This window comes from Strix aluco, chromosome Z (assembly GCF_031877795.1).
Source record: "Strix aluco isolate bStrAlu1 chromosome Z, bStrAlu1.hap1, whole genome shotgun sequence".
Lineage (NCBI taxonomy): Eukaryota > Metazoa > Chordata > Aves > Strigiformes > Strigidae > Strix > Strix aluco.
Genome location: NC_133971.1, coordinates 26,914,784 through 26,940,338, shown reverse-complemented (window position 1 = coordinate 26,940,338; position 25,555 = coordinate 26,914,784). Strand labels below are relative to the sequence as shown.

The 25,555-nt window shown below is 43.5% G+C and overlaps 2 protein-coding genes and 1 long non-coding RNA gene across 4 annotated transcripts in view; 1 reads left to right on the top strand and 2 right to left on the bottom strand.

Annotated features, from left to right (window-relative positions):
• Nucleotides 1-365: 365 nt before the first annotated feature.
• On the bottom strand, nucleotides 366-4,296 carry LOC141918867 (uncharacterized). The gene is made up of 3 exons (XR_012621808.1): nucleotides 4,209-4,296; nucleotides 1,087-1,217; nucleotides 366-588 (listed from the first exon to the last, which is right to left on the bottom strand). It is a non-coding gene; the product is annotated as an uncharacterized LOC141918867 (long non-coding RNA).
• Nucleotides 3,863-4,940, top strand: MED18 (mediator complex subunit 18). The gene is made up of 2 exons (XM_074813749.1): nucleotides 3,863-4,002; nucleotides 4,255-4,940. Exons 1-2 carry the CDS (start codon nucleotides 3,930-3,932, stop codon nucleotides 4,806-4,808), a joined length of 627 nt encoding a protein of 208 aa, XP_074669850.1. The 5' UTR covers nucleotides 3,863-3,929; the 3' UTR covers nucleotides 4,809-4,940.
• Nucleotides 4,941-16,985: 12,045 nt separating this feature from the next.
• CERT1 (ceramide transporter 1) overlaps nucleotides 16,986-25,555 on the bottom strand; it is a 75,430-nt gene continuing 66,860 nt past the window's right edge. For both annotated transcript variants that reach the window (XM_074811663.1, XM_074811664.1), the window contains 6 exons: nucleotides 25,393-25,525; nucleotides 25,208-25,278; nucleotides 23,799-23,927; nucleotides 22,874-23,003; nucleotides 21,851-21,987; nucleotides 16,986-19,151 (listed from right to left, as the gene is read on the bottom strand). In XM_074811663.1, coding sequence (XP_074667764.1) covers nucleotides 21,860-21,987; nucleotides 22,874-23,003; nucleotides 23,799-23,927; nucleotides 25,208-25,278; nucleotides 25,393-25,525 — 591 coding nt within the window. In that variant the 3' untranslated portion in view covers nucleotides 16,986-19,151; nucleotides 21,851-21,859. The remainder of the gene's footprint in view (nucleotides 19,152-21,850; nucleotides 21,988-22,873; nucleotides 23,004-23,798; nucleotides 23,928-25,207; nucleotides 25,279-25,392; nucleotides 25,526-25,555) is intronic.

The window sequence follows — 25,555 nt, the reverse complement described above, 5'->3', positions numbered from 1 at the left end:
CTTGTATCAGAACTAGCGTGGCCAGCAGGGACAGGGAAGTGATCTTACCCCTGTACTCAGCACTGGTGAGGCCGCACCTTGACCACTGTGTTCAGTTTGGGGCCCCTCACTACAAAAAGGACATTGAATGACTCGAGCGTGTCCAGAGAAGGGCAACGAAGCTGGTGCAGGGTCTGGAGCACAGGTCGTACGAGGAGCGGCTGAGGGAACTGGGGTTGTTTAGTCTGGAGAAGAGGAAGCTGAGGGGACACCTCATCGCCCTCTACAACTACCTGAAAGGAGGTTGCAGAGAGCTGGGGATGAGTCTCTTTAACCAAGTAACAAGCGATAGGACAAGAGGGAATGGCCTCAAGTTGCACCAGGGAAGGTTTAGACTAGATATTAGGAATCATTTCTTTCCAGAAGGGGTTGTTAGGCGTTGGAATGGGCTGCCCAGGGAGGTGGTGGAGTCCCCATCCCTGGAGGTGTTTAAGAGTAGGGTCGACATAGCCCTTAGAGATACGGTGTAGTTGGGGTCTGTCAGTGTTAGGTTAATGGTTGGACTAGATGATCTTCAAGGTCCTTTCCAACCTAGGTGATTCTGTGATTCTGTAAAACAGTTAAAATTAGTTCAACTTTTGAGAGTAATGGCTCTAAAAGAATGCTTCATTAGTGAAAAAATTGGACAGGTCTGTCAGGCACATGGAGAGACACCACTGCTGGCAGAGTTTCTGGCTAAACAGAATTACACTTTTTCAGGGTTAATCTTGGTTTTCCCATGTAAAAATTATTTCTGGGTAAGTAAGTCTAAAGAGTTGGACACTCACTAAAGAAATGTTCTCACATCAGCTTCTTTTATCATTTAACAAAGCACCCTAAACTGGTCATTTAAAATCCAGAAGACACAGTCATATAGCATAGAAAACTAGATGCAACTTTAGTTTTTGCTTTGGTAATACTAGTTTAGGAACAGGGCCAAGTCTGGAAGCCACCAGGCTGGCCAGCTCATTGAACTCTCTCACTTGAAAGATCTTCCTGCTTTGCAAGGTAGAGAGGGATGAATCATAATGTGTATCATACTGGGGCTGGTAATAAGTCATCAATTACCTGATGTTTGTTGTCTTCTCTTATTGTCTTTGTGCCGTAATGTAGTCCCTTTATTAAGATAGTCCCTCAGCTACTGACACATCATTGCTTGTAGTGAAATGGCTAAGAACAACCCAATGTCCTTGAGTTACCTGTTAAGACAGAAAATCACTTAATGACTAATCCTAGCCTTGAAATTTTGACAAGAACTTTTAAAAACATAAATTATGCAATGAACTCATTATATAAATTGCCTGTCACATAACTGGAGTAATTAATTTCAACAAGGTTGCACACAGATTTGTGGGGTGGAAGGCTTTTTGCTATTAATTCACCACCAACAAATGGAGAGTGCTGTACACTTAGTCTGAAAGCAATTGTGATCGATAAAGGTGACAAAACCAGGGATTTCGACCCAAAGCCTGTGAGATGAGTGAGAAAAACAATCCAAGTTTTAGTAACAAGGAAGAAAAAAACTTTATATCTAGTTTATATCCAACTGACCGTCCCTACTGTTTGTGTTATCTCAATGTGTGAACATGGCTGGATTGCACATTTCACGTTTCCCTGCAGGAGCTCTGCAGGGGGGCTCTGCTCTGTGCACTTGAGATGTTGTGATACCCTGCACAGGCACCCCATTTCCCTGACGCAGCCAGGTGTATAAGAAGGTGTCCTGGTTCAGCTAGGATAGGGTTAAGTTTCCCCAGCAGTGGGGGGGAAGCTCTAGCCGGGTTATTCATATGCCATGCTGATGTCACATCCTGGCTCGAGCGCGGGAAGAATCGGTGATTGCGTGGGCTGGCGCAGCCGGTTCTCTCTTTGCTGTATTGGTATATACTTTACTCTGTTCATTGTTATCACTGTTATTGTTTGTTGTGTTGCTGTCGCACTGTTGTATTAAACCTCTTCTTATCTCAGCCCTGGGGCTTTGTATTTCACTCCCTTTGTGGGGGAGGCGCAGCGGCCGCGTGGTCTCAGACCCTGGCAGGGACTAAACCATCACAGAAGGATTTTAAAGGGAGTTGAACAGAATTTAGGTAGGTGGCTGGGAATAAGATGTTTACCCTCCATTTCTGTTTCTTTCCACCTCCTCCATCTGTCTGACCAACTGTTCTTTGTGTGTGCTGCATCTCATCTTCAACAACTGCAGAATTTAAGATACCTTTAAGGTATGGCAGTGCACTATAGAGCCTCCAAGCTCACAGTGACAAGCAGCTCAGCAGCTGCAGGACTGTGTCATTGCTGTCTTTTAAACGACTGGTGAGGGGATTTGGAGATGTTGGCAAGGGCGGGAGGGGAACCACTTTTGCTCACCTATTTTGTCCAGTCCTACAGGGGGTTTGCCCAGGTTGGGGTAACGTGTTTCTGCATTGCACTATTGCATAGCTCCTCGGACTATGGGGCAGAACTACTTGATGTAGCTGCAACTGGGGAATTTAAAAGAATTTGCATTTCAAAACAGAAAAGTAGACATCCTCTTAAGTTTTCTTCAGGCATTTGTACTAATGCTGCCATGCACCTCAGCTAGGCAGAAGAGGTAATCTGTATCACCACAGAAAGAAGTGAACCTCAGAAACTATCCCTTGTGAAAAACTAACATCCATTTTTTACTCATTTTTACCTCTATCTTTCTCAATACATATTCTTTCATTCTAACTGTATTATGACCCACATTAACTCAAGCTGATCTGTACATAAGAGAAAACCTACTTTTTGCTCTTAGCAGTGTAAGGAAGCTTTTAAACCATCACCCAAACCTTATGTTGACCATTTTCTTCCTTTATTTCAACACAGGCAATCAGGGAATTTCAACACAGGCAATTTCAACATCTGCAATCAGGGAAGGATGTACAGTGTGTAAGCACTGTGGCAGCTACCTGGGGTGTAGTTGCAGCTTCAGCAACAGTCAGGTCCCTCCTGGATTGCACTGTGTCCCTGAAGTCGCCCCAGTTCAACCGCATGGCTGTACACCAAACTAGCTCCAGTATATGAGGGCTGAAACAAATTATTACCGCCCTGGGAGAGTACACTTATGCCATTTCTCATTTGCAGGTGTTTGGCTTGTGCTATTATTTATATAATTTATTTAGAGGCAGGGTACACCACCACTGCTGATATCATTATACTGATAAAGGAAAGACAGACATACTACTTTCTGTGCAGCATGAAGGCTTGTTATAAAAACAGCTAAGGAAAAATTTGTAACTCTAGTTTTGGGATGTGCAGGACCAAATTTAACTGATAATTACTGGGCTTTCCTGCTACTTTTTGAAAGTGGAGGGGTTTCCGTCTAGAAACAGTGCAAAACCTGCTATGTCCGGATGAGAAACGCGACAGGCTGGATTTCCGCCTTTCAAAACCAATGTATGGTTCCTATTTCACCCCCGATAACGCCGCAGGTGCCTGAAAGCCAGCCCGCCGTGTCGTGGTGCCCTGACCCCTTTGCTGCTGTACCTTCTCGTAGCCCAGCGGACCGACACCTGCCGGCTGACAGGCAGCAAGGGACGAACCGGGACATTTCCACAGAATTTTATGCCTACCCCTTCCGCTGCGCAGGAGACCGGAGGGGAGGCCCAGCGCTGTGGATGCAGCTAACGGGCGGGCCGCTCCCGCCGCCCCGACAGGCCGACCCCGCCCACCGCTCGGCTGAAGCAGCGGCGACCCCACACCGCCGGGCCCGCCCGCCGGCCTCCCGCTCCCGCCCGCCCTCAGGGGAGGTGACGCCACCGGCCCCACGGGACGGGCAGGCCCCGTGCGGCACCGCCAGGCCGCGAGGTGGCGCTGCCGCCCCCGCCGCGTTCGCGCCGCTCCCGCCGCCGTCTGCCCTCCGCCCGCGGCCGGCCCCGAGCGCCGCGGCCCGCACCATGGAGGCGCCCCCCGTTACCATGATGCCCGTCACGGGCGGCACCATCAACATGATGGAGTACCTGCTCCAAGGTAAGCGGCGGGCGGGCCGGCGGGCAGCTCCCTCCCGCCGCCGAGGAGAGCGCCCGGCGGGCCGCGGGCCGGCCTGCCGCCTCGGCCGAGGAGCCGCCCGCGGGGAGCTGCAGGTCTGAGGGGCCTCGGGGCGAGGGGAGGGAGCCCGAGGCAGGCGGGCTGCGGGGGCCTGCGATGGCCCACGCTGTGGCGAAAGCCCTGCTCACCCGGGAGGGGAGGGGGTAACCGAGTCGCTGTCTCCGCCCGCCGCAGGAAGCGTTCTGGACCAGAGCCTGGAGAGCCTGCTGCACCGCCTGCGCGGCCTGTGCGACAACATGGAGCCGGAGACCTTTCTGGACCACGAGATGGTGTTCCTGCTGAAGGGGCAGCAGGCCAGCCCCTTCGTGCTACGGGCACGGCGGTCCATGGACAAAAGCGGGATGCCCTGGCATTTGCGCTACCTGGGCCAGCCAGAAATAGGCGACAAGAACCGCCACGCGCTGGTGCGCAACTGCGTAGACATCGCTACTTCAGACAACCTGACGGACTTTCTGGTGGAGATGGGCTTCCGCATGGACCACGAGTTTGTGGCCAAAGGGCACGTGTTCCGCAAGGGCATCATGAAGATCGTGGTGTACAAGATCTTCCGCATCCTAATGCCGGGAAACACAGAGAGCATTGAGCCACTCTCCCTCTCCTACCTGGTGGAGCTCAACGTGGTAGCACCAGCAGGACAGGATGTTGTTTCTGATGACATGAGAAACTTTGCTGAGCAACTGAAGCCTCTAGTGCACCTGGAAAAAATTGACCCCAAAAGGCTAATGTGATTGAAAAACTGGGCAGTTAAGGCATTGGTTTCTGTTAGTATTGCTGAAGAGGGTGTTTCTCTAAAATTCCTTTTGAGGGCAAGTCAAAACAGGGAGGGGGGAATAAAGGACTACATGTCAGTGTTTTTCCCAGTTGCAGTTACTGAGTGTTTTTTCCTTCAGCTGTGGATGTGAACAAAAGTGGACACTTTAATGCCATTCAAAACATCAGTAAATGCTAATATTGATAGTTTTACTTCTCCTGTTGGGGAGATACCTATTAGAAAGCATATTGCCTAACAGTCCAAAAATGTCAGACTTAATGGAATTCATCCTTCTGTGTACCCACATCCTGGTGCTGCTTGCTTATTTAAAGCACCATTTCTGTATCCTACCTAGTCATGCAAAATTTTTCTTTCCAGTAATACATGAAGTTAATATTCTTTAATGCAGGAGGAATTTAACACAAGCATAAACCCAGGAATTGCGTATAAAAGAGCAAGTGTACACTATTTACAATAGAAAAGTAAAGTAGTAGCGTATGTAACAGGAACAGCTAGGCCACAAGATACTTTATAGTGCAACTGTTTCTGTTTATAACCAGTTAGAACTGGAAAACAATTTAGCAATATTAACAATTGCAAGAGGTTTTCGAATCTTTTAATCATCTTCTATATTTTTCACTGAAGTGGGGTATGGCAGTCTTAGTTAACGAGAAAGCAGTAAATTACATGGGGTTTTTTTATTATTAGACCTCACATCTGACAGCAGTATGGAAAATTGACACATGAAACAGTTAAGATCATCATATAGCTGCTAATTGAACTAGTGATGATTTTGTTTAGCACCTCTCTTGATAGTAGGATGGTTAGTTACCCTCCCTATATTTCAGTGATGTTCGAATTAGGTTTGAGAGTTTTCAAATACAGTTCAAACAAAAAAAGGTTGGGAAAAACAACAAAGATAAAGAAACTTATGTAAATTTCTTGAGTTCTTTACAGAAGGCAACCATTTTACCCATTACTAAACTGTACCAACCCCTGTCAGAGATGTTGCCACCCTTTAGCAGCACACAGCTCTATGTAAACAGCTAAAGGCAAAGACTGCTCCCACAAAAAGCTTCAAAAAAAGCCTTTTAAATTAACAGCTGCATTTTCAACACCAGAGTTTGGACAAGATAAGCCATTGAGATGGGGAACTAGGAAATTAAAATAGGATATAGAGAATAGGCACTTAAGAAATGAAGATATAACTTAGTTTAGAGATAAAGATGGAAGGCTTAGAGGTTAGGTTAGGGGCTAGAGGCCCATTAGTTAAAAGATAACTAAATTTAAATAGGGTAATAGATCATAGTCGATGGGCCAGAGAGCAGAACAATAAAAAAACCTTGATTAATAGAAGCTGTGAGGGAACGCTTCCTGGTGGAATAGGAAGACAGCCCTAAAAACTGGTCAAAACCAACCCTATGGTCCGGCCTGAGTCCAGGAGGCTATAGAGACTGCGCAAGGAACGGAGGTAAAAAGTTCAACAGTGAGGAAGAGGAGCTACTTCACCTCTGTGACCCCAGCCCATGACCACTGGGACACACTGCGCAGAGGCGACTAGGAGGAGACCGGGGTGGAACATAGGAAAATGACTTTCAGGCTCATTATAATACAAAGCGGGGATAGGTCATGCGTATGTATAGGCATATTATGAATATGTGATGCTTTGTAGCATAAAGCCAAGACAAGGTGCCATGAGAGGTACGCACGTTTGTGGTGGAGTGATCCCCCGTGCGTCTCAGCGCTGAATAAACATACCTACTTTATAACCTTATAGGTTGTGGAGTTGTGTTTCCACAAGTCACCATGACAACTGGATTAGTGCCAAGATAAACCATGACAACTGGATCAGTGCTCACCGAGTGCAGTGTCTCAAGTGTTCCACTGATGCAGGGTCTAGATACAGGGCATGGGGACAAGAAAATGAGCACTGTCTGGAGAACGCCATTATGTTGAATACATCACACATGTGACTGCTTAGTTACCTAGACTGGAAATATTTTCTGGAGGGTATGGACATACCTACAATTCCTCTGTTAGTACTTGTCCTCATCAGACAACACACTATCCTCACTATCCCAGCCCTCGACTCTGGAATTCTTTAGGATACTGTTACAGGGCAACACTTCCTGGGGGGCGAGGGGTAAGTCCTAGAGCTCTGCCTGTACTGGGGAGCTCAACTTGCTGGGTTGCACCTCGATTCAGTTGCAGTCCCACCCCCGTGGGTCGGAATCCCCAGGGCTGTTGTCATACCCTGTCACTATAACACTGGTTAGGAGTTGCTTGCCACAGACTTCCACAATCCATGGCTTCTCTCTCGTGACACGAAATTTTAGAAAGAAGTCCAGTGGATCCAAAAATGAACATTGTATGCCAGCATTTCAAAGGGTAGGTGCTCACAAATACAAAGACACATACACAGAAAACAGTAAGTATGCAAGTCCTTCCTGTTGCATCTGAAAGGAACTTACTTGGTAATTTACCTTCTGAGTTTCTTTCTAAGTGGAGGGGCAAACAAATCGCAGAGTCCTAACGTTACTGTAATGGTGAGAGAGACGAAAATCCCACATGGAGTTTCAGGCAGATCAGCTAAAGCAAAAGGAGACTGAATGGAAAGTTCCTAACTGACGTGACAAGAGGTCTGACTATTCCTTGGTCTAAGTTCTCGAAAATAAAAATGATAATTTAGTACTTTTTAAGTAGAATTAAGTAGAATAAAATAGTACTTTTTAATGAGAATTAGTTTAAACCTGTCCTGGTTTTGGCTAGTATGGAGATAAATTTTCTTAGTAGCTAGAATAGTGCTGCGTTTTGGACTACTACAGGATTTGGTATGAGAAGCATGTTGATAATACACTGATGCTTTCAGTTGTTGCTAAGAAATCACGGATTTTTCAATTTCCCATGTCCTGCTAGTGTGCAGGTACACAAGAAGATGGAAGGGAGCAGAGTCAGAGCACTGGACCCAAACTGGCCAGTAGAATATTCTGTATCCTAGAACGTCATGCTCAGTATACAGGTAAGAGTTGACTGGGAAGCTTGCTCTCTCGCTTCTAGGACGGCAGTTTCAGGTTCTTCTATTCTCTGGGGGTCACTGGCCAGGAAGGGGCTGGGCATCGGTGAGTGGGTGGTGAGCAATCGTATTGTGCATTAATCATTTGTATTTTCTATTATTACTATTATTATTGTCAATATTATTATAATTTTATTTCAATTATTAAACTGGTTTTATCTCAAGCTATGAGTCTCCTTACCCCTCCAATTCTCTCCCCCAGCCCCCGGGCAGGGGAGGGTGAGCGACCGCTGTGTGGTGCTTGGCTGCCGGCCAGGTTTAAACCATGACAGTCCTTTCTGGCACCCAACATGGGGCACGAAGGGTTGAGATAATGACAGATCTGACCAGACCATGTTACAACAAATTTGTTATAAGCATTCATTATATTGGCTTAACAGTTGCTTGAAGATCATCTAGTCCAATCACTGACCTAGCACTGACAGATCCCAACTCCACCATATCCCTCAGCGCTATGTCAACGCAACTCTTGAACACCTCCAGGGATGGGGACTCCACCACCGCCCTGGGCAGCCCATTCCAACGCCTAACAACCCCTTCTGGAAAGAAATGCTTCCTAATATCCAGTCTAAACCTTCCCTGGTGCAACTTGAGGCCATTCCCTCTTGTCCTGTTGCTTGTTACTTGGTTAAAGAGGCTCATCCCCAGCTCTCTGCAAGAGAGTCCCCATGCTGCTGCTTATCACCCGTGGGAGGTGGATTAAGATTTTTGCTTTGCTGTACTATGTAACTCTGATTTATGGCACAATAAGGTTATCAGTCATGGGACTAGTCCGGTATTGGTACTCAGCACTGTCGTCACCTCTGTGCTTCGGGGACCATCTAGCGGAAAGGGTTAACAGTTACATCCTTTGCTCTTCTCCTCCAGAGCCAGTCCATGGGGGAGACACCTTCCTTCACCCTCCCCTTTTCCTCCAGGCTAATTACAATAGCGTTTGAGAATTTCAAACATTTTCAATATCCTTGGACTGCTGAAACTAACATGGTCTTATTGCTAGGAGCCAGATGTCCCTGAACGTGGTTCAGGTTTTGTTCAGGGTTAAGTAACTATATAAGAGTATCAGCCAGAGACCTACCCCAGGCGGGAGAGCTATGAGCGGCAGGTTGTATGGGACAGCATGGGCAAGTGCCTAGGTCAGTGGGCACCTACGATGGTTTGGAATTTTACCCTTGAACAAGTGCAGAATCCCGGACAACTAGTAGAACATTTGGAAGAAGTACGCCGTCACGCTGGCAATTCCAGAGAGACACAAACCACTGCAGCGTGTGCTGGGGCCTGGCCCATGCCTGCTGAGCCCTGTTCAACACTCTTCAGTACCCTCCAGGGGAAGAGAAGGCCTCTGGATCTGACAATAAAGTGACGGGCACTGCAGCCCCTCCAGCCCCAGCAACAAGCACTGCAGCTACTCCAACAACAACTGCAACAGACGCTGCAGCTGAATCAGAGAACCAACCCCTGACGGTATCAGTTGCTCCTATTCAGAACAAATAGAAAAAAGACGACCATTGTGCTTTGTAAGAGATGACTATGAACCAGGGCCATCACAAGAACAGGAGGAAGAGGCAGAACCAGAGGTAATCACCTGTCGTGGTTTGAGCCCAGAGGGAACTGAGCACCATGCAGCTGCTCAGTCACCCCTTTCCCCTCAGGAACGGGAAGGAGAAAATAAAGCAAGAGGCTTGGGAATCGAGCTAAGGACAGGGAGGGGTGGCTCACCCATTATGGCCATGGGCAAAAGACAGACTCAGGGAAGAAAAAGAACATCACTTTAACTCAAACGCTAACACCACCACCACTTAACAGACAGAGTGGGACTGTGAGATGCGTTACCACATCTTAAAAACACCTCCCAGGTTCCCCTTCTTACATAGGTTATCACAGAGGTGCAGCCACCACCAGTAATAGGCTCGACTTTGGCCAGAGGCGGGTCTGACTTGGAGCCGGGGCTGGTGGGGGAGCATTGAGAAGCTTCCCACAGGGAGCCACCACTGCAGCCCCCTCCCCCACTACCAAAAACCCCACCACACAAACCCAGTACATCACCCAGTCCCTACCCTTGACTGAGCTGCAAGACCTGCAAAAGCATTTCAGCCATTGTCCAGGCGAGCACATGTAACACCTGGCTGCTCCTATGCTGGGATCACGGAGGCAGTAGCTTGGAATTAAGAGGGTAGGGAGGCCAGGCAGCTGGGATCCTTTTCTAGGGAAGGGGGGGGCATCAACAAAGCAACTGGAAAAAAGACACAAACCCTCAGCCTCTGGAGGTGACTTCTGCGAGGCATGAGGGAAAGGTATCCCTTCAAAGAAGATGTTGTATGTCACCCAAGCAAGCGGACCACCATGCAGAGAGGTATCCAGTACCTGAGGGAACTAGCCGTGCCGGAGGTGATCTACAATGATACGGATAACGAGCAGTTACCCGCGGATCCAGATGAAGTCCAACGCACCCAGCCCATGTGTCGGAAGTTTGTACAGAGTGCACCATCATCGCATGCCAACACATTAGCAGTAACGGACTGGAGAGACGACGAGAGACCAATGGCAGATGAATTGGCTCGCCAGCTCCAGCAAGACAAAGGAAGTCTCTGTTCCTCCCTTGTCACGGCTGTGGAGAGGCTGCCAGACACACCAGCCGAGAAACCGTCCCAGGAGTTACAACAATTCAAAGAGGGTATGTCCTACTCCCCACCTGCACAGACTAGGATCTCAGCTATGAGAAGTAAGCGTGTCCCTGCTCAAGACAGAGAAGACAGAAGGTACGCACCACAGGGGAAGCTGTGGTTTTGCCTGCGTGACTATGGAGAAGACTTGAGAAAATGGGAGGGAAAACCTGCCTTGATCTTAGAAGAGCGCGTACATGCGTTGCAAGAAAAAACAATCACGAACGGGGATTCTTTCCCCTTACCTAGGGGGAAAGAATAAAGGTATAAAAAGAAAGAATAAAGAATAAAAGTAGTTATAAAGAGGCAGAACCCATCTGTATTCCTGGAGGGACTGGGGGATCCCAACAGCTAACTATGTTAGAAGCCAAAGTGAGTTTAACAGGGATTGAGCGGCAAAACCACCCCATTGTGACTGGCTCAGAAGCTCCATGCATCCTTGGCACAGACTACCTCAGGAGAGGGTACTTCAAGGACCCAAAGGGGTATATGTGGGCTTTCGGTATGGCTGCCTTGGAGATGGAGGAAATTAAACAGCTGTCAACCTTGCCGGGTCTCTCCCAGCACACTTAGGTTGTGGGGTTGTTGAGGGTCAAAGAATAAGCGCCAACCACTACTACAGCAGCGCACCGGTGGCAATATCGCACCAGACAAGGCTCCCTGGTTCCTATCCATAAGCTGATTTGTTGACTGGAGAGCCAAGGGGTGATCTGCAGGACTCGCTCACTCTTTAACAGGCCCATATGGCCAATGGGAAGGTCTAATGGAGAGTGGAGACTAACAGTAGACTATCAGGGCCTGAACGAAGTCACGGCACCGCTAAGTGCTGCCGTGCCGGACATGCTAAAGCTTCAGTAGGTACTGGAGTCAAAGTCAGCAAAGTGGTATGCCACCACTGATATTGCTAATATGTTCTTCTCAATCCCTCTGGTGGCAGAGTGCAGGCCACAGTTTACTTTTTTTACTTGGAGGGGCACCCAGTACACCTGAGATCAACGGCTCCAGGGCTGGAAACACAGCCCCACCGTTTGCCATGGACTGATCCAGACTGCACTGGAAGAGAGTGAAGTTCCAGAACACCTGCAATACATTGATGATGTCATTGTATGAGGCGACACGGCACTGGAAATTTTTAAGAAATGGAAGAAAATAATCCAAATCCTTCTGAAAGCTGGTTTTGCCATAAAGCGGACTAAGGTCAACAGACCTGCACCGGAGATTCAGTTTTTAGGAATAAAATGGCAAGACGGACATCATCAGCTCCCAATGGACGTGATTAATAAAATAAAAGCTGTGTCCCCCCTGACTAGCAAAAATGGCACAAGCTTTCTTTGGCATTTTGGGTTACTGGAGACGCATTTCCCACATTACAGACTGATTGTAAGCCCTCTCTATCAAGTGGCCCAGTAAAATCATTCTTTTACATGAGGCCCTGAGCAACAGCAAGTCTTTGGACAAATTAAACAGTAAACAGTTCATGCAGTAGCCCTGGGGTCAGTCCAGGCTGGACAAGATGTCAGAAATGTGCTCTACACCCCAGCCGGGGAGAATGGCCCTACCTGGAGTCTCTGGCAGAGAGCACCAGGGGAGACCTGAGGCCAACCCCTGGGGTTTTGGAGTCACAGATACCGAGGATCTGAGGCCCGCTACACTCCAACGGAAAAGCAGATACTGGCAGCATATGAAGGGGTTCAAGCTGCTTTGGAAATGGTTGGTACTGAAGCACAGCTCCTCCTGGCACCCTGACTGCCAGTGCAGGGCTGGGTGGTCAAGGCCAGGGTCCCCTCTATACACCACACAATCGATGCCGCGTGGAGTAAAAGGGTCACACTGATCACACAGCGGGTTTGAATAGGAAACGCCAGTTGCCCAAGAATATTGGACGTAATCACAAACTGGCCAGAAGGCAAAGATTTTTGGAATGGCACCGGAGGAAGACTTGACACGTGCTGAAGAGGCCTCACCACATAATAAACTACCAGATAATGAGAAGCAATGTGCCCTGTTTACTGACGGGTCCTGTCACACTGTAGGGAAACGTCAAAGGTGGATGGCTGCTGTGCGGAGCCCCTCACGACAGGTCACACAAGCTGCTGAAGGAGAAGGTGAATCGAGTTGGTTCGCAGAGGTGAAAGCCATCCAGCTGGCCTTGGACATCGCTGAGCGAGAAAGGTGGCCAGTGCTCTGTCTCTACACCGACTCACGGATGGCGGCAAATGCCCTGTGGGGGTGGTTACAGCAGTGAAAACGGAGCAACTGGCAGCGCAGAGGTGGCAAGATATTGCTGCTTGGGTAGAGAATGTAGTTATGAAAGTACGTCACATAGATGCTCAGGTACCCAAGAGTTGGGCCACTGAAGAACATCAGAACAACCAACAGGTGGATCAAGCTGCTAAGATTAAGGTGGCTTGAGTGGATCTGCACTGGCAACATAAAGGTGAGAAATTGATTGCTCGCTGGGCCCATGACTCCTCAGGCCATCAGGGAAGGGATGCAACATATAGATGGGCTCATGATTAAGGGATGGACTTAACCATGGACGCTATTGCACAGGCTATCCGTGAATGTGAGACATGTGCTGCAATCAAGCAAGCCAAATGGTTAAAGCCCATTTGGTATGCAGAACAATGGTTAAAATATAAATACAGGGAGGCCTGGCAGATTGATTCTATCACACTCCCACAAACTCGGCACGGCAACTCTACCTGCTCACAATGGTGGAAGCAGCCAGTGGATGGTTGGAAACATATATCGTGCCCCATGCCACCACCTGGAACACTATCCTGGGCCTTGAAAAGCAAGTCGTGTAGCGGCATGGTACCTCAGAAAGAATTGAGTCAGATTATAGGACTCATTTCCAAAATAGTCTCATAGACACTTGACCAAAGAAGATGGCACTGAGTGGGTACATCAGATCCCCTATCGTGCACCAGCCTCTGGGAAAATTGGGCAGTACAATGGGTTGCCATGAACTACACTGATGTGGTGGAACTTTCAAACACTGGAACATGCATTTAGCAAAAGTCACCTGGTCAGTCAGTACTAGAGGATCTGCCAACCAGGCCGGCCCTGCTCAGTCAATACTTCTATTTACTGTAGGTGGGGACAAAGTCCCTGTAGTGCACATTAAAAATATACTGGGGAAGACAGTCTGGGTTATTCCTGACTCAGGTAAAGGTAAACCCATGCGTGGGATTACTTTTGCCCAGGGTGCGCTTGGTGGGTAATGCAGAAAGACGAGGAAGTCCCATGTGTGCCTCAGGGAGATTTGATTTTAGGTGAAAATAGACGGTGAATTGGGCTGTATGATATTAATTGCTAAACAACCCTGTTATTGCATATTGTCATCGCTATGGTTGATACATATTATACTAATGGCATCACATTAATATAAGAAAAAAACAGAGCTTTGATAGAGCCAGTACTGATTCCAGGAACTGGTGCTCAGCAACTTCCTTGAGACTGACATCTTCAGCCTGCAGACCATGAGCGTGGACCGTGCCAGATACACCAGCTATGAGCTCCAAATGTAGCAGAGACTACGTGCCATTCCCCTGCTGTGACCAAGGTCACCCACTCCACCGACTGAGCCAACTCCACATCACCCCTCCTGCCTTAAAAGTCTGTCAGGACAGATGGAACCTGAAGTTATGGACTAAATGAACTCCCTGTGCATTCTGGAAGGATGGCCATAAACTAAGGGAATGATACCCATCTAAGACCAGGGAAAGGGATGGTAATTACTTAGAATGTGTTGGGAACTGTGGAACCTGAGCATAACGTAAATAGTATGGAATAAGGGGGGAGACTGTCCTGGTTTCAGCTTGGATAATTTTCTAGAATAGTTCTGTGTTTTGGATTCAGTATGGGATTTGGTATCAGAATAATGCTGGTAACACACTGATGTTTTTAGTTGTTGCTAAGAAATCAGGGACTTTCAACTCTCCATGCACAAGAAGCTGGGAGGGAGCAGAGCCCGAGCAGCAGACCCAAACTGGGAATGCAATACTCCATATCACATCAGGTCATGTTCAGTGTATGGATGAGGGTCAACTAGAGAGTGCTCTCTCCTCTGGGACTGTGGTTTCGGGATTCTCACTTCTCCAGGATGGCCAGCTGGGAAGTGGCAAGCAAGCACATTTTGCATTACCTGTTTGTATTTTCTATTACTACTATTATTATTAGTCTATTTTATTTCAATTATGAAACTGTTTTTAACTTAATCTATGAGTTGCCTTACCTTTACCCCTCCAATTCCCTCCCCCATCCCCCAAGGCAGGCAAGGGTGATTGAGCAATTGCGTGGTGCTTGACTGCCAGCCAGGTTTAAACAACAACAAAACCTTAAAAATTGCAGCAATCCACATTACCACCTTTTCTTATTTTAGTTGTAGTCTATGCTTAGAAGAGGCAGATGTGCAAAGAAAAAAAAAAGCTTACTGCATCAATGACAGCTGAAGAAATCCAGACCTTTCAGGCACTTAATGCTCAAAGTGCATCCCTGTTATCTAATGAAATATTCTATGAAACTTAGCTTTTATAGCTGGAGCCTAAAGATAATAGCAATATTATTAGCAATACACATTGGTAAACCGCATGGCATATCCCTAATTATCATTCATTTTATCTAGGGTCGAATTATAGTGAGGTTATACAGACAGCTACAGAAACACCCCTCTCCTGACTGGAAAGTACATGTTTTTCTAAGTTACACACAACCTATGGGAGCAAGAATGCTTTATTTTATTTTGGGGGATTTCTTTTTGCCAGCTAAAACAGCTGCATTCTTCAACAGTAGGGCTTACCTCAGCACTCTATGTGTTGCAATATACTGCCCAAGCCCCGATGCAGCAAAGTTTTCTTTTTGTGCAACTAGTACTTTGTTATTTCAAACTGTTCCTCCAGACTTGCATACGTGTAAGGTTCCTATAACTTTATCAGGTACTATATAAAAAGTAGAAATCCCTGCTTAATAAATAAAGGCAGGAGTGTTACTGATCTACTACGCACCACCTATTTCTGCTATTAAGAAAGCTTGCTCTACAGAAGCTCATCTTAGTTCTTAAAAATTATTCATACTTCAGAAAAAGGCACAAGTTTATCCTCTGGCACTCCTCAGTCCTGAATCTTTATTCTTCCCATGGAAACTTCTACAATGTTATTAATTCTGTACAAATGAAGACAAGAGTTGAAATAGTTTGGAAGTGCTCTACATTAAGACGATACTGTACAGCAACATCTTTAACATGCCTCTGATATACTAGCACAAAATGAGCTTTTCAATATATAACCTAACATGGCATTCAAGTTTTCATCTCAGTAACCTCAGTAATACAAGCTAACTGTTTTCCTGTTAAATGTTTTCCCTACACTATAATGTTGTATATAACTTTATCCATGACCTAAAAGTTGGTTAAAATGTTTTAACTAAATTTCTCCAAAGCACTGAAAGTTAGAAATAACTACAAGCCAGGATTTTTCTTCATAATTTTTAATACTTTTCACTTTTAAATACTGGTTTTAAATTTGTGATTGTAACATGGAAGAGCCAACTTCTTCTAATTTTTAAAACTTATTAGAATCATAAAGCTATTATAGAACAGTTACACTCTACACACTCAAGGTACCCAAAAATATGATTCATGTTTTAAGTCTGTAGATGAACAGTGGCAATTCAAATACAGTGTTATCTGTACAACTTGACAAAAATACAGGTGGACAATCTGATAAAAGAGAATCTGCACAACTTCAGATAAGCCAGCTCAGCCCAATTAAGTAAAAGGGTTTTTTTTCTTCAAAGTGCATTTCATTTTTCACAGATAAATTTGTCAAAATAAGATGTTCAGGTTCTCAGACAGGATAACAATGACCATCTCTCTCATCCTCATTAACAATACAAGTTCTATGAAGTAATTTCCTTCAGAATTGAAGTTCTCCAAACAGACACAGATAGTCAGAGAATGATACCTGATGGAGAAGATTGCTGCATTCTCAGCCCTTCAAGTTGGTTCAGCTTGTAGAAACATCCATTCTGAAGTCAGGAACTGCTTCTGTAAAGACCATCACAGGTGTATAAATACTACAATCCATTAACAGGAAGCAGTGAAGGCAGGGTACACAGATATGTGGCAGTGACTGAAAAGAGGGATGGGCTCAAGAGACAGAGCAAACTTTACAAAACCGTACAAGATCCCTTCCAGAAGAAAGGATCTAATGGCTATTTTCACATGGACAATCTGAGAGGCCTACAGAGAACTGCCTTTTTAAAATTTGTTTATGAAGAGGTCAATTAATACTGATTTCTCAATCTTGCAACTCCTTCCATATTCTTTAAGAAGCCTCTTACAACTCTGATTGGGCAGGGCTAGCTGTAGTGAAGTACCAGTGCCTTTATCTAAAAGTAAAACATTCTTTACAAATAGTATCTGTAGTGTATTTTTATTTACAGAATAAATCACAAAAGTACATCACATTTAGTGCAAATGCAACTAATGATATAAGTTCATATACTGCTTTGTAAACTTTCCATACCTTTGTAAAATAAAGCTATCCAATTAAATTACTCATCCATGTTCCAACAATTACCAGAAACAGCAAATAAGGAGTTAAACTCTTTATATTTTTGATTTTTTTTTAAACGTTCCCATCAGTGGCTATGGTGGAATGAACCACTGCTTGGCTGATGTAAAAAGATGAAGTACATTTGAGGTATAAGATTATTTTTTTAACATCGCTATATAAAATGCTCACTGGTGATACAGTAAACAAGTACAAATTTTCATCTTATTTGCCTTACTAGCATTACCATATAGGCACTTTTCTACATATTCAAATTAACAGAATAATTCTGTAATAAGGCATATTCCATGCACACCATTAAAGAAAGGCAAATAAAGGTCAGACAGTGGAACAGGCTGCCCAGGGAGATGGAGTCACCATTCCTGGATGTGTTTAAGGGTCATTTAGATGAGATGTTGGGGGATATGGTGTAGGGGAGAACTTTGTGGAGAAGGGCTGATGGTTGGACTTGATGATCCCAAGGGTCTTTTCCAACCTGAATGATTGTGATGATTATGTGAAAAAGGGAAGAGTTATGGAGCATGAAATCTGCATGCATGTGTAATCCTGTGTTATGTATGATTTCATCTCAACAGAGAAGATGAACAGAAAGTTTTTCAACACTGTGCAGATCACATTTAATCATTTACCAAATCTTCCTTAGGTTACTGTATTATATTTATTGTCAGGCACCTACCATTCAGTATCAAATAAAGACTTTCAGCTTTCTTTTGAAAAAATATATCAAACTTTTTTCTTGAGATACACAGGTCAGTGAAACACTGAACAATCTCTGAAGAGTTTCTGACTATGGGACATGGATAAAAGACCTCAAAGTCAGTACCAATCTGCCACACTCCTCTCCTAATGAGCATCTCCAGAATCAAAGGCAGACAAATATCTGACATTTAAATTCTCACAGCAACTAAAGGGAACTTTCCAATAAGAACTATGCATCCTTATAGCTCTGATGGGTTTTATGATCAAGAGACAAGTCATTTTCTATATGGACCTCACAGCATGGTTTTATTAAGATGAGGAACACACATGCAGGATCTGAGAATAATGTACTCATCCTTATTCTAGACTGGGAATGTTGGTCTTACGTAGTCCAAATTACTCCCAATAAGTATTATAGTGTACCTTCTCACAGCTTGGGGAAAGCCCTGGATATCATGCAATAAAGCAGTCCACATATAGCATGGACAGATGACTTCCTTTCAGGCAGTCTCCTACCCTCTCATACAGAATCTTCCTAGATATTTCCGGATCATGTTTAAAACCAAAAAATCTGTAGCACATATTACATAACTAAAAAATACAATAGAAATATAAAGGTATCTGGAAAAAAATAAAGCTTTTCACACTCTTACTCCTTCAGAACCAAATATCGTCATAAGAGTAAGACAATAGAAAAGGCAAAGTCATAAGGATATCAACAGCCCTCAGTTATTAACTGACATTTTATGTAACAAGATGACTCATTATAGAAACCAGCAGCAATGATCTATGATTATACAAAGCAAAACAAATCCTGCCAATAAGTCACCTAGGCTTTACTGAAGTCCCTCCCCCCGCCCCCCGCCCCCAAACACCACATAGATTTTTGTGCATGTAAAGCACATACAGTATGCTATACGTGAATTTGTCTTCTGTACTTTAGACATGCAGAAAAACTGCATGAGTATCTTCGTAAGGTTGACAGTGAAATTCTGCAACTTGTTTAAAATTAAAGCAGTAACCCATGTTCGTGATCCAAAGTTGTATGTGTTCTTCCTCTCCTTAAGCAAACAAATAAAAAGAGCCATATACATGTTATCAATACATGTATTTATAATTACACACTGATTCAGCAAGAAAAGTTAGCAGGAGAGAGCTAATTTCAGATACTCAGACAGTATATTCACTTCAGTATACAAAGCCTAGAACTTGGGCCATAAAAAGACTGTAGATCCTTCGTTCCAGCATGGAGTGCTCTATGCATGGTCACTTCTCCAACGTGGAATGCTCACCCAGTCTTGTTCTGATAGCTGCAGGTAAGCAAAGACAAAAATACAGCAATGAAAAGTTTCAACACTAGCAGGAAACAGGAAATGTTAAACAATAATAGTATCAGCACTGCTATAATTGTGTTTGGACTGTTGGCTCACAACAGCCATGTTCTTCCATACACTAGTTCTCTAACAATGTACAAATAAAAGTGTGAATCATTGCAGGGCTACCTGTTATGGAAGGCTCACATGACTAAGAGTTTTGGAAGTTTGACACAGTAAATAGAACCCCAAAATAGAGGTAGCCTATGTCATGCAAAGAAAAAGTGATAAAAACTCATTTTCAGATCATGCTGTAATACTAGAACCACCAAATGAAATTTGATGGTTTGACACTACAGTTATACATAATTAAGCACATAGCAAGAGTCTACACTAACAAAAATTAAGTAAAGCCTTACTTAGCACTAAGGCTTATGTCTGACAGATTCCAACAGCCCCAAAAGTGATCAAGTAATCCTCTTCTAATGTCATATCATCATTTAAATGTTAAAATCATTTAAATGAGCCAAATGACCTATACCATTAAAATACATCCACTGACTTCAGAAATCATCTGTAAATCCCTTTTCTTTCTTAGGCTCATCAGGAAGGCTAGAAATTTAAGTCACAATTTCTAAATACTCCAGTAATTCACACTGGTCAGTCAAGAAAGTTCCATTAATAAAAATCCTAGTTCAAAACTGCTCTGTTAATATAAAAGAATACTTTGACCTTCATACTATACTAAGTATATAAGTAGATATAAGTAGTATATAAGTATATATAAGTAGAATTTAAGATATCAAAACCTCATGAGGCTCTAGGGAAACTTCAGTATGTATTCTTTTCAGAACAAGTGTTAAATGCCTATGATAGCTGAGAAAACACAGTAATTCATCCTTTCAATACTTCTACATAAATTATGTATGTATGCAAAAACTTGCAACATAAACAAGTCTACAAAAATTAATACTTGATAATTTGTGCACCTTTTTTCATGCTAATAATATATGTATGTCGTGCCTGCGGGGCTATGATCTTACTGGCATCATGGGGACATGGTGGGATGGCTCCTATGACTGGAGTGTGTTGGAATGGAAGGATACAGGCTCCTTAAGAAGGACAGGCAGGGGAGATGAGGAGGGGATGTCACCCTCTATGTCAGTGACCAGCTGGAGTGCATGGACTGGAAAAGGGGAAACATAACCCACCTTTTTAAAAAGAGGAAAAAAGGAAGACCTGGGGAACTACAGGTCAGTCAGTCTCACCTCTGTACCTGTCAAGATCATGGAGCAGATCCTCCTGGAAACTGTGCTAGGGCACATGGAAAATAAGGAGGTAATTGGTGACAGACAGCATGGCTTCACTAAGGGCAAATCGTGCCTTCTACAACGTAGTTACAGCATTGGAAGAACAACCAATGTCATCTACCTGGACTTGGCCAAAGCATTTGACACTATCCTGCACAACATCCTTGTCTCTAAATTGGAGACATTGAGTTGGCAGATGGACCACTCAGAGGATAAGGAATTGGCTGGATGGTCACACTCAAAAAGGTGCAGCCAACAGCTTGATGTCCAAGTGGACAGCAGTGACGAATGGTGTTCTTCAGAAGTCAGTGTTGGGACTAGCACTGTTTAACATCTTTGTTGGTAAGACGGACAGTGAAATTGAGTGGACCCTCAGCAAGTTTGCCAACGACACCAAGCTGTGTGGCACGGTCAACACGCTGGAGGGAAGGGATGTGCCATCCAGAGGGACCTAGGCAGGCTTGACAGATGGGCCCATGCAAACCTCATGAAGTTCAACAAGGCCAAGTGCAAGGTCCTGCACATGAGTTGGGGCAATCCCAAGTACAAATACAGGCTGGGTGATGAGTGGATTGAGAGCAGCCCTGGGGAGGAGGACTTGGGGGTGTTAGTGGATCAAAAACTGACTATGAGGCAGCAATGTGCACTTGCAGCCCAGAAAGCCAGCGGTGTCCTGGGCTGCATCAAGAGAAGTGTGGCCAGCAGGTCGAGGGAAGTGGTTGTCCCCCTCTACTCCACTCTCATGAGACCCCACCTGGAGTACTGTGTCCAGCTGTGGGGCCCCCAACACAAGGACACGGACCTGCTCAAGCAACTGGGGGGCTGGAGCACCTCCCTTGTGAGGACAGACAGAGAGTTGGGGTTGTTCAGCCTGGAGAAGAGAAGGCTCCAGGAAGACCTTATAGCAGCCTTCTTGTACTTAAAGGGGGCCTACAGGAATGATGGGGAGGGACTCTTATCAGGGAGGGTAGTGATGGGATGAGGCATAACTGTTTTAAACTGAAAGAGGGTAGATTCAGATTAGATATAAGGAAGAAATTCTTTCCTGTGAGGGTGGTGAGACACTGGCACAGGTTGCCCAGAGAAGCTGTGGCTGCCCCCTCCCTGGCAGTGTTCAAGGCCAGGTTGGACGGGGCTTTGAGCAACCTGGTCTAGTGGAAGGTGTCCCTGCCCATGGCAGGGGGGTTGGACTAGATGATCTTTAAAGGTCCTTTCCAACCCAAACCATTACAGAATCAGAGGAATGTTTTTAAAAGTATATTGCATACATGTATTAAAAGCAAGCACTGAATTAATGCTAATCATAGTAAGACTTCTAGATTGCATACTTCTGTTTGGCCTTAGATGTACAACAGTGAATTAAGAATGAAAAATATGAATGTATACCTGCTAATACTAGAATAAAATAGGCTTTCCTGCTGTTTTCTCTTGCACATATGATGTAAAACGCTTCAAGAATTTTGGATATTCTCGTTTTGCCACTGCCCGTAACACTGATGCTGGCGCCCATCCTCCTGGGTTCACTAGAAGTAGAGAGGCAGACAGACATTAAAATACAGCAAATCCACTAAAGGCTAGAAAGAAAACGTAAGTTTGTTATTCCTGCGACTTTCTGAAGTAACAGGAAAGAATAATTATCAGCAATTTTTTTTATGCCCTTACAGCTTATATTGTAGCACCTTCTACTCTTAATACTCAAACTCAGTCCAGTTCTATGATGCCACTATTTAGAAAGCTTTAAACATCATGTGCTGTGAGTCTTTGGGGAATGTCCAAATGGAAGATAATATTCTCTAACAACTTCCAGGAAACAAAAGAAAGATACTGAAGTTACTACTTATTTCAAAGAAAACAGAAGTCAGTCGTAACCTTTTAATAACTGCGGCATTTGTCTGCAGAATTGCTACATAGCCAATGTCTTACAAATTATTTTTAAAGCACTTTTAAACACAATTCAAACTGATTTTAAAATACACTTCAACTCACAAGGCAAGTATTTTGCTGAAAAAGCTGCTGTTTTCCACTTAATCATAGCTCAGAAATTATCAATGAAAATTTTAAGTAATTGGGAAACTTCTAAAAAGGAAACAAGCAGCTTACACCAGAGTTTAACACCATATAGTATTATTTGTACAGGATTTAATACAAATTACAGCACTCCTATATAGCAAAGATTTACTGAACCAGTTTTTCAGACACACCACTTACATTTATTCCTCCCAGAATGCAACACAATGAATAAACCCACTCACTGATTCATGTAGCACATTAGTCTTTTGAACATGAAGACCAAAAGTGTGATGCTATATATAAATTTGACAGAAAACTACATCAAGCTTTTTTGCCGGTATTCAGCTCCCCAGAATTAGCATACATCATGAATATCGTAGTGAAAAATTTTAGACTTACCATTAGCTACATATGTAATCTTGCATAGGATGTTGTCCCTGCTAATTTCCTTGTTCCCCTCTGGTGGGCTTACTAACGTCTGACAAATCATAGCAATATTTATTTTGGCACGGACACAGCGATTGTTCAGCTGACAAAAAAATGAAACATTTGTAAACCTCAGACTAAATTTGTTTTAGCATACTTGACTGCTAACATTTTAACTTACTATGAAGTCTAAGACACTCCAGAAGCTGTGTTTGAGAGTTTGCATTCTAGCACTACGTGGATGTAACATGAATGTGAATGAAATGAAAGGTAGATGGTGAATAGGGAAAGGGTTAAACTAAAATGCCTGAATTTCAGGTTTCTGCTTGCTTAATACATATTACAAGTTAATTACTTCAATTATTGTGACAAAGAAGTAGAGAAACATTGAAAGAATAATGCATCAGCATTTACAAATCAGCTTTTCCCTTAGAAAAGCTTTTTCCCATAGAAATTCCCCTTTTCCCATAGAAATCAACACACAAACATTCCACAGAAAACAATCTTTGCTACTGAGAGAACCAAGGCTTCTTGTGTAAGATGGAGGTTTAACAGATTCTGTATCTACAATCATAAAACCCTACTTCTATATCTGACAATACCAAAGAGTTATTGATTTGATTCCATACAAAATCACCTCAATTCTTTAAAATGCTTTCACAACTCCAGAAATTTTGCTTCCATTCTGCTGCAACCTTAGATCTGTCAACTGTTGAGATAAGGCAAGAAAGCTTTTGGCTGATAATGCCTTCATCAGGTCATTGTATCACCTGGTTTAAATAAACTGTATTTTTGCATAACCCCTCACCTCCCTCACACTACTATTGCATCTGCATTACCACGTAATCGAGAAAGTTATCTTAAAAGCAGAACTTGACAGAATGAAAATAATACTTACAGGAGCACTGTCATGTTCCACAGAGAAATTGCACACAATCCATGTTTCAGGATCATTTTCACTGAATGCCGGTATCTTTCTGATGGCAGACAAATACAGCACATCCCTTTGAGAAGCTGGCCACACCCTCTGCAGAAAAACACCTGAATATAAGCTTTTCCAGTTTTGCAAAATAAGTAGTTACTATCCTTAACGGAAAAAACAAGCAAGGCAAGCCAGGTCAGTCATGTTATTTAAATAAAAGTTTCTTCAAGTTAGTAATTTCATTTTCAAAAATGAAACAGAACATAGCTGTTTGTACAGATGCATCATATGGCTATGCTTAACTTTAAAAGATTTAAGGCAAAAGCTTAAGGCCTTCGAAATGCAGAAAGCCAAGCTGAAATAACTTTTTCAGTAGACCAACATGAAGAGGCAGTTTCCCTCCTGTTCCCTCAACCTCAGGTTTACATTTTAGTTAATGCTTGTAAGCTACAAACTGAACTAGTGGTTAATTATAAATAGATGGATCTACAAGTCACTTATGTTTCCAGAGAAAGGGAGAGAAATATTTAAAACAAATATTGTTTCAAAAAGCTACTACTTCAGTAAGACAGATATGGTAAACTGATACTACCTAAGGGAATGTTTCAGAAGCAAAATGTCTAATAAAATAAGAAAATTTACAAAAGCTGTTTTCCTGACACTCAACAGAGGGAAAAAGTCTAGCTTTTACCACAACACTACACAGTTTACACAACTGTCTTACTCATTATCATGACTCCTCTGTTACAGAATTTTTAAGGTAGCCACATTAGTGGTAAAATTGTCAAAGAAAAATAGTTGGTTTAATATTTGAGTATACTAATACTTGGAATCATGCAAGATTAAAGATTCATCTCTATACTTAATTCCCATTTTTTTTGAAACTTTAAGTTACAGTTGTTGAGTGATAATTCAAATTAATATTTTAGTAAATTTACACCAGAACTTGAGAGGGAAAAAACCATAATGAAGTTACAAGAACAAATGTTGTACCAGCAATTATATCACCTCGTAATGCAAATGTGTATGTTAACTTATTGTGGTAAACAATAGCTTGCATTATTACAACAAAACATACAATACAATGGTACAGGTTTCTTTCATATAGTCAGTGTTGATTTATTGTTTCTGCTTGCCTTAGATGACTCTTGCCTTGCTGGCAGTGATAAAAACAGTTCTCATTTGTTATTACAAGCTCTATCAGACACATGCACAATTATGCTATCATGACATGTTTGAAAAACTGAAAAAGTTGCAGTTTAATAGAGAACTTGTTCTGAACAGTATTTTAAGTTGTTAAGCCATTAAAGTATTCAGAATAAAACTGGAACATATATGCCCCAGACTGTCTCAGTAAGATATGCATACAGCTGAAGTGTTATTACCTTATGTGTCTGGTAAATGATGATTGCATTATCAGCTAAATTTTCCACAACATGGAAATTTTCAATTGTTGCTAAAAGAGGAGGGGGGGAAAAAATTCATCAGTAAACAAGCATAGATATTAGGTCAATGTTATAAACAATATCCTTGCTGATAAACATGCAGATCTTAAGAACTAATTCCTTACTTTCCCAGTCATTACGAACATCGACGTTCCAGAAATAATGGCAAACTTCGTGCCCTGTTACCCCTTTAACGGCATGGGTTGCTTTCAAAGGATCTAAAACTATTCCATTCTCTTCCACCTCTCTTCTGTATACCTATAGCCAAATACAAAGAAATATAGAACA